This window comes from Zea mays, chromosome 3, assembly GCF_902167145.1.
Source record: "Zea mays cultivar B73 chromosome 3, Zm-B73-REFERENCE-NAM-5.0, whole genome shotgun sequence".
NCBI lineage: Eukaryota > Viridiplantae > Streptophyta > Magnoliopsida > Poales > Poaceae > Zea > Zea mays.
This window is the reverse complement of record NC_050098.1, coordinates 147,974,309-147,983,665: the sequence shown is the minus strand read 5'-3', so window position 1 is coordinate 147,983,665 and position 9,357 is coordinate 147,974,309. Positions and strand designations below refer to the sequence as shown.

General features: G+C 40.4%; 1 protein-coding gene across 1 annotated transcript; it reads left to right on the top strand.

Moving 5' to 3' along the window:
• Positions 1–6,946: 6,946 nt before the first annotated feature.
• On the top strand, positions 6,947–7,624 carry LOC103652255 (Rubredoxin-like superfamily protein). The gene has a single exon (XM_008677881.2). It carries the CDS (start codon positions 6,947–6,949, stop codon positions 7,565–7,567), a length of 621 nt encoding a protein of 206 aa, XP_008676103.1. The 3' UTR covers positions 7,568–7,624.
• The last annotated feature ends 1,733 nt before the right edge of the window (positions 7,625–9,357 follow it).

Below are 9,357 nucleotides of genomic sequence, written 5' to 3'. Positions count from 1 at the left end.
TAATCCACATCTGAGTGAATTCATGACTGGTGATTTTCTTTGCTAAATACATTTTACTTTTCTTACTTCTAAAATACATGTTCCATCACTACTTGACTTTACAACTAAGTTGACTCGATTTTCTGTTGTTAGCATCTATTTCCATTGGATGGGAAGATGGTCGAACAAAATCTTTGGACACAAAATCATCGTATTTCATAGTTGTTCTAAATTGCACATAGTAACGAACAAAATTGGATCATAAAACTACAATTCTAGACTTTGAACTTTGAAGTACTCATATCACTTTCTTGATAAGATTGAAATTGCCTTGCAGTTGGGTATGAGCTCTACTTCGGCAAGACAGTGTACCCGGAGCCCGAGCGATGCCGGCGTACGGACGACAAGAAGTGGCGGTGCTCCAATGAGGCTGTCCCAGTCTCCAAGTACTGCGAGCGCCAGATGCACCGCGACCACAACCATTCAAGAAAGCATGTGAAGAAGTGAATGATGCCATGGAGCGGCACGACGCGATGTGGGATCACCAGGAGGAGGATAACCTTGCAGCGTGGCGGCTGTCTTGCAGCTCGTGAGTCGCGCGAGAGAATAGGTTAACAACGGGAATAGGTTACGGTGAGCATCTCCAAGAGGATGCTCAAAAATTTTCCCCAAAATGTGATTATTAGCGACATGGAAAAATTTATTAGCTGTAGATTATAATTTTACTCCATCAGTTCATAGAATAGAACACTTAAATGAAAATTGGGCCAACTAATAAATTTCCAGAGTATGAAGTAGTCCACTTGAAGGAAGGGCTTGGCCCATATTCACGTACGTGATTTTCATGTTATGTTGTGCGCTAGAATAGTTGAACAGGCATGATCTATCGATACTAGCTAACAGATAGCATATGTTTCATCACGTACTAGGCTACTTGTTAACTTTAATTCAGCCAAAATAATGTAATAATTGCAGTTCTGTTCATTTATCGATGAAGAAGCCACATTACTTCCGGAAGCAAACCAGCTAGCTATAAGTGTGACCATGGCAAATAAATGGTGGGTCATTTTTCAATGACGGTGTACAATATAAAATCACTAGCACAATATGTGGCTGACAAGAGGACAACATGACCTTCGCACCTGCAGAGACAACCTCACTTCTGCGTTTGCAACACTGCAGATATGTATGTTTTCTACACAAAACAAACACCATTTATGAGCCATTCTGAGCACACCAGAAATTTAAATCTGAGAATTTTTAACAAACTGAGAATTTCTAAATGGACAAAACTTAAGTACAAACTTATAGACCCTGCAAGGTTATTGAAAAAAAGACCTGATGTGCAAGCTAGACGGGCAAGGTAGTAAATTATCCATATCATTTCATCAAAACAAAGAATCCAAAATTCATACCATTGACAAATGAGTTGCTGGTGTTCGCGTGTTCAAAGGTTGTTGACAGGTCGTCACTGCAAGGGAACGGGACTGTCAAAAGGGGATCTGAATGCTCGTCACCAAGGGCTGCCAGATGAGGACGGTCTGGTACCTAACCTTCCATGAGACCATGAGAGGATGCATCTGCTCGTCGCTGCTGATCCATCGGGTGTGCTGGACGCCGATGGACGGGACATGATACATCTGCTCGTAGTCGCGTCATCCTTGCCCCTGCCGGACCGGGCCAACTGACCTCGGTGGCTGCATCTCAAATTCATTAGGCCGCCACCGCCGCAACCTCAAGCCGCGACCATCGCACATAGGACCTCCGACTGGGGGAGAGGCTTGTGGAAAAGGGAAACACGCGAGAATAGTTTGATGGCGCGCAGGAGAAGACGCAAGGGGAGATTGGGGGCGCATCACGGCCGCGAAGATATGCGTAGCTCGTCACGAAGGATTAGCGTCGCTAAAATTTGGGGCAGATTTACGATATCTGTTGGACCTTAGTTTTTATGTTTCCCTTCCTAAAAAACATATTAGCGGTCAGATTAACAGCCTTTTGGAGATGCTAACCTAATCACCTCAATCACATGCATGCATATCGTGAGTAACTACCCGCCCTGATCAGACGGACGCGGATAGCTATGGCACACGCCATACTTGTTCTAGCCCATGGACTTGGCTCACGCTGGCCAAAGCTTCTGTGTGAGTTCCCCGTTGTATCGCTTCTCCGTAGGCCGCCGCTCGCCCGCTCCACCCTCTACAGGACCGCCACTCACGTTTGCGCCCGCTGCTTGACTCTGCGTTGCGTGCCTATGCCTTCGGGACTGCAGGGAGAGGAGAAAGATGTCGTTGGCAGCTAAAAAGTACAGGGCACGACAACACAGTTATCTACTAGCTTATCTTTCCCTTCCCCGGTTAGCAATTTCTCTGACCCCTCATCTACTACTGTGTGAGTCCCTCATCTACTACTGCGTGAGTAATAAGAGTAAGTAGCATATCCTTTCAAAAGCATTAAACTGGATTATGTGAGTGAAAAAGGTTTTGAGAGACTCTGCCTGTTCGATTCAATGAAGTTGTGTGAATACCAGTGCCGAGAAAACATTAAAAACATTTATTTGATGGGTTCCACACATTCAATTCAACTAAATCGTGTGATTGAATACGTTTATTTGAGAAGCTTTGTCCTTATTTTATATTTGTTTGTTGTAAAATACTTTAAGTTATTGCTTTATAATAAATTGTTTGTTGTCAACTAAAACGTATGTATACACACACGTATATAGATTTGTACATGTAGTTCTATATAAAATCTGCCATACCTTAATTTATGTGTGTCCTCCGTCACTGCTCACCGGAACATATTTCCTTCTATCTCGGTTGTGCCAGTGGATCAGTATATTTAGATTATTTTATTCGCAATATATGTAGCATTGTTGCATCTTGATGGATTCTTCAAACGAGACAAATGAAATACCCGTTGATTATAGCTAATTGGACAAGCATTCAAAAGTTGATAATGAATCACCCCTCGATGCAAAAATAGATGAGCATACCAGACTTCTTATACATCCCAATGAAGAAGATATATCTAGAACAAAGATAAATTGTCTAGCGCTAATAGATGAATACAAATTTGCATTACAGCACAATAAACCAAAAAAGGACAGTCAAGTGTAATTGTTCGAGAAGGTATTACAATTGTGTATTAGTTATCTCTACTATTACTATTTGATCAGTTCGTATGTTTTAAACTAATAAAATTTGACCATTCTATGTATGATTGGTTTCTAGATTATATGTGTAATCAAGGTGATTTGGCCCTTATCGAATCAATTAAAAACATTCCTTTTGCGACAATGGATGTAGAACTTGTATGTGTTGGCTCTCAGGAAATTTATGGAATGTATATTTTAATCAGATTCTTATTTTGGGGATGAGGTCATATATTTTTTGGTACGCGGGCACAGACAAATTTATGTATTTTAACTAAATATAGTTTCTGTACATGTATTTGAAGGTCATAAATTCTTACATATACTTATTGATAGCACAAGGACATATGAAGCAGCATCCAAGTGGTACAATCCACATAGAGATTACATTTGTCGGTGAATTTTTTAAATGAGATGCTGGTGATGATTCAGAATTTGATGATATATACTGTGAAACTAGCGAAAGATCTCAAGTTGAGCGAAGGGTATTATTATATCTTCAACATGACATGGTAACAAAATAATTTACTATATATGAGTTTAGTTATAAAATCATCGTATTATACTTATGAAACATAATATATATATAAGTATTTTGTAGGTGTTCATACCTATAAACATTTGTGAACTTCACTGGTATCTTGTTGTGCTTAACGCCAAAATACAAGAGATACAAATACTCGATTCATTGGGTTCTTCATTGGGTCATAAATATCTCGATTGTGTGTGAGTAAATAAAACTCGTTACTAATTTTGTTTGTGGTTATGAGTAATTTGTTGATGTGATTTACTAATTTTGTTTTGTAGCTAAAGGGTTTGCAAAAGCAAATAGATGGTGTGTCGCATTACATGAAACTTAAAGACCATAATTGGCTAGACCTTCAAGTTGTCTCTTGGCATTGGAAACTTATAGAGTTTAAAGATGCCAAGCAGACATATATATATATATATATTCGATCGTTTTAAAAATGTTTCATTTAAATTGGAAACATATTTGATTTGATTTTTTAATGTAGTTCTTGGTGTGGAATTTTCCTACTTAATTATATGGAGTACTGGACAAGAGTCGAACTACCAGACAATTTTACACAGGTATATTAGAAACAGTTATCATATACATATCTACAGTTATCTGAAAAATAACACAATGTATTTTCTTACTTTGCAGGACGATATAAAAAAATTTAGGCCAAAATTGGCCGCTATTTTATTGTCTTCGGATTTGAACAAGAGAAAGGGATGTCCGTTATATAAAAGTAATACAAACAAAAGTACAGAAGACAATGAGACTGACTCCAGTGATGTTGAGGTTTTAGAACCGTCATCAAATCCTAACAAGAGGAAACGAAGCCCTCAGATTAGCCCCGAAGATGATCCTATATTATTATATTTTGAAGAAATATGTGCCAAAGAAGAGAATGATGTTACCCCTACTCCAACCTCTGTTGATGGGTGTGGTAATGACTCTTTAATGAGTGGTCTTTCCACCAAGGATATGTCTGTGACAAAAGTTGATATGATAGAGTTTCTATACGATTATATCATGGCAATTCAAGATGGCACAATTTTAGAGTAAGTTCCTCATATTTTATTTATTTATTTAATAGCCAAGTTAAGTGTATTATTCAGATATAATTGAATATTTGTTATATAAAGTTGCTATACAGGGCTAAATGCGTCCGAAGCTTCAAACCATACTTTATAGATTTGGCTGTCAAGACACTACATGAATTGTTAAATGTGAATAAAGATGTGCCTATAGATTGTTTTAACATGGCTGTTCGAATTCTTGCCCATAATGAACCAAAGAGGTTGTCTATTGTAAAATGAAAGATTACAAAACACTATATGGACCTGTGTTTCTGTGTAAGTTTGTTATTTAAATATTGTTATGACATATATGATATTATCTTATATTTCCTATATTTATTTATTTATTATATTGTTATATTTTCTCTAGGAAATGTGTGGTTTTGACGAAGAAGCGAATTCTTATAAGGATCCTAGCGCGATAGAGTTGGCAGAAACATTAAATAATTGGCCTCAAATAAATTATTACATCACGCTTTGCAAATTTGTAAGTCAGAGTTCCTTTGATCTATATTGTTAAATTGTACAAACATAGAATGCTAATGTCTCATGGTTTGCAGGTTCTTATGTCATGGAGATACTCTACATGCTATGTGCTTTTCGTTATTAATCATGCAAACAAATCTGTGTCTGTGTTTAATTTTACACCTGCTCCATAATGGTGCAAAGATATACCACTAAAAAGATTTTGGGAAGCTATTCCTCTTATTTCGAAGAAATATAAGGCCGCATACGGTGTCAAACGTATCGGATGGTCACATGATATTTATATGTGGCGACATTCAATTCGACCTGATGCTCCAATCGACTTAAAAGGGTAATTACTTACAATTATTATGTCATATATATAGATGTTATGTTTATAATTTTATAATATAAAAAAGTTGATAACTTTTTCTGGTCATTTTGCTCTACGCATTATGGAGTGGTGGGACAGTGGTTTAAAAGCGCAACTTAGCATGGTGAGAATAATAGCATATATGTAATTTGTAGTTGAGGATAATATTGCTAATAACATTTTTTACATGATGGTGCGACTCTGCGTAGGAATTTATTTATTGGTCTATTGACATACGAGGGGAACACATCGATTTAACATTCCTAGAAATATACAAGAGTACCTTAATCATATTATAGAAAAAATTAGATTAAATAGACAGTTATGATTATGTTTATTTTATATTTTGATTTAAATATCTAAACTATGACGTTCTATGAAATATCATTCTTGAATTTTTACCATTAAATGGTCTTATTAAATCTTATATAATACACTGCTAGGTCACTGCCCGTGTGCTGCAGGCCCGAGTTTCACTTTGATGTCATCCGAGATGGCTCGTGGATGTTGTCATCCATCACATAACTGTATAACACATATTTATATATATATATATAAGTTATCGAGATATTATATGTTCCTGTTGCAACGCACGGGCACTGACCTAATACAAATTATGGTCTGCCTTTATAGTGTGAGGCAACCAAAAAAGAACTAAATAATTTATTCTGTAAGTAAACTAATGCATATCTCTTATTTTGGAAGTAAACTAATGCATATCTTCTTGTAATAAAAACTTTCCTACTAATCCGATTTCTAGCCACTTTGTTGGTCACTTTTCTGTCCTGCGTCTGCTACTCTTTGATTTCCTGTCTTGCGCCTGCTGCTCCTTGGGCTGAATCCTGGCACCGGCGCATTTGATATTGGCAGCCCACAAAAGCGTAAGAGCAACTCCATTAGTTCTCTAATAGACTAAACTAAGGACATAAATTTAAAAGTCCTTTTTTATGGATGGCCTGTGTCAATGAAAAAGCGACACGACAAAGATATACAAAAAATGTTGTTGTTTTTTACAACTTTGAGTACACGTGGTTTGAGCTAATGTGTCCCAACAAAAATCCTAAAACATTAAATTATTTTGGGACTGAAGAAAAAAAGGGAGGGTAAAAAACCTTCAAACTATTCTCAAAGCTTCAGTACAGTTCCAGTTTTGCTGACGGGTGGGCGTCTGGTGCACACATATCTTATCCACCTATGGCCTGGCCTCCATCTGTGTTCCTGATGCCCGTGGACCGTGGCCATCACAGGAACACCGAGCGCATATCCCCTCCATGGATTCCTGCTTCCCTCTCCTTCCCTAGGCCAGCTCCTAGCTTTCTTCCCTAGCTAGGGCATTACGGCCGTTTCTATCCAGGAGGAGTCGAGAGAGAAAGAGAGAGAGATTGACGATGGCGTTAGCCTATGCAGCAGCCAGGCTAGTCCACCCATGCATTAGCATGGGCATGGTGTCCAAGCAGCACCCAAGAACACCGCCGCCGTCCTCCTGCTGCCTACACCTCCACCACATCTTCTACCTTAGGCCCGTCGCCAGCAGCCACCACTTGGCGCGCCACTCCGTCGACGTCACCAAGGACGACAAGCCGCTTGAGCCGCCGGCGCCGGCGCCGGCTGCAGAGACAGAGAGGGAGAGCACGCATCAGCAGGAGGACGAGGACGGCGGGCCAAAGCTGGACCCGAGGCGGTTCGAGGAGAAGTTCGCGGTGCTGAACACGGGGGTCCACGAGTGCCGGTCCTGCGGGTACCGCTACGACCAGACGGCGGGGGACCCGTCGTACCCGGTGCCGCCGGGCCTCCCCTTCATGCAGCTGCCCGACGACTGGCGGTGCCCCACCTGCGGCGTCGCGCGGTCCTTCTTCGAGAGCAAGAGCGTGGAGATCGCCGGGTTCGCGCAGAACCAGCAGTTCGGGCTGGGCGGTAACTCCCTCACCTCCGGCCAGAAGGGCCTGCTCATCTACGACAGCCTCCTCATCGGCTTCCTCTTCTTCATCTCCGGCTACTTCCTGCAATGAGGACGCCAACAACGACTCTTTCTGATCTGATCTGCTTTCCGTTTGTGTGAATAGAATACTTCGTGTGTGCATGTACTCCTCCCCACTCCCAGGGAACAACATTCATCATGTGTCAGCGATCACAATTCTCGTGCCGCATCTTGCATTCCTCATCGTTCTCTCCGTCCTTTCCAGCTCTCGCCCTTGCCCTGCTGTGGCTCCTCCAGCTCGCCAGGTTCGGCGGATCTGGGCTCCGGTGGCCTGGATTTGCCCCTCCCTCGTCGAATCTGCGCCATGAGGGTGATGGTCCTTGCGGGGGAGGTGGAGTGGATCCTGCTTGGGTCACTATTGGAATTTGGCTCTTTGCCAAACGCTCGGCGCTTTGCCGAGTGCTTTTTGTTGGGTACTCGGCAAAGAATTCTTTGCCGAGTGCCGCACTTGTCAAATTTACACTCTCGGTAATAACAATGAGATTTCTTCGCATGAATTCTTCTAATCTTATACTCATAACAATTCTCAGGATATAAAATGTAGCATTCTCTATCTTGCGCCATGGGAGCCTTACCCTTAACAAAGTTGGAAATCTTGTTTCCATAGGCATTAAGTTCATTGTCTTGGCTCCCAGTTTGGAAGCCAATATCATCCTTAATGTCAGGGGCGTCTCCATTATAAAGCATGCTACGAGCTAATTTAAACTTCTCATTTTCAAGTTCATGCTCGACAATTTTAGCATTTAATTTAGTTATGTGATCATTTTGTTCTTTAATTATAGCGAGGTGATCACTAATAGCATTAACATAAATATCTCTACATCTAGTACAAATAGTAACATGTTGAACGATATTTGCAGTGACATAGCAAGCATTCAATTTCTCAATCTTAGCAATCAAATTAATATTTTCATATTTTAGACAAGAAATTGATTCATTGCAAGTTTTTAGCTCATTAGTCAAATTCTTGCATTTTCATTTTCATGAGCTAAGGCCTTTTCTAGATTAACATATTTGTCATGTTCCTTAGTGAGCAATTCTTCTTGGAATTCTAAAACATCATCCTTTTCATTAATGGAGCTCACTAATTCATTTATTTTTTAAATTTGCCTATGGTTGAGACCTTTGAAAAGAACAGACAAATCTTCTTCATTATCACTAGAATCACCCTCATCGTCAGAAGTAGTATACTTGGGGGTGGTTCTAGGTTGTACCTTTCTTTTGCCCTCCTTGGCCATGAGACACTTGTAGCCGATGTTGGGAAAGAGAAGTTCCTTGTTGATGACAATGTTAGCGACATCTCGTCGGAGGAGTCAGTGAAGCTCTCGTCGGAGTCCCATTCTCTCACAACATGCACCTCACCACCCTTCTTCTCGTGATAGTACTTCTTCTCCATCTTCTTCTTTCCCTTCTTGTCCTCGTCCCTGTAACTATCACTTGCATATTGACATTTAGCGATGTAATGACCAGTCTTACCACATCGATAGCAAACCCTCTTGGAATAAGATTTTTGATCATTTCTCTTTCTTTGCCGAAGGATTTGTCGGAAGTTCTTGATGATGAGGGCCATCTCCTCATTGTCGAGCTTGGAGGTGTCGATTTGAGGCCCTTTGCATGCTGTGTTTCTTCCTTTTCTTCCGTGGCCTTGAATGTAATGGGTTTAGGCTCGGGAGCAGAGGTGGCTCCTTGCTTTAAGTTCACAATGTGTTTGGAGTCTTTGACCACAAGTTCAAAACTCATGAACTTTCCAATCACCTTCTCGGAAGACATCTTCTCATACCTAGAATTCTCACGGATTAATTGCACTTGTGTAGGATTACG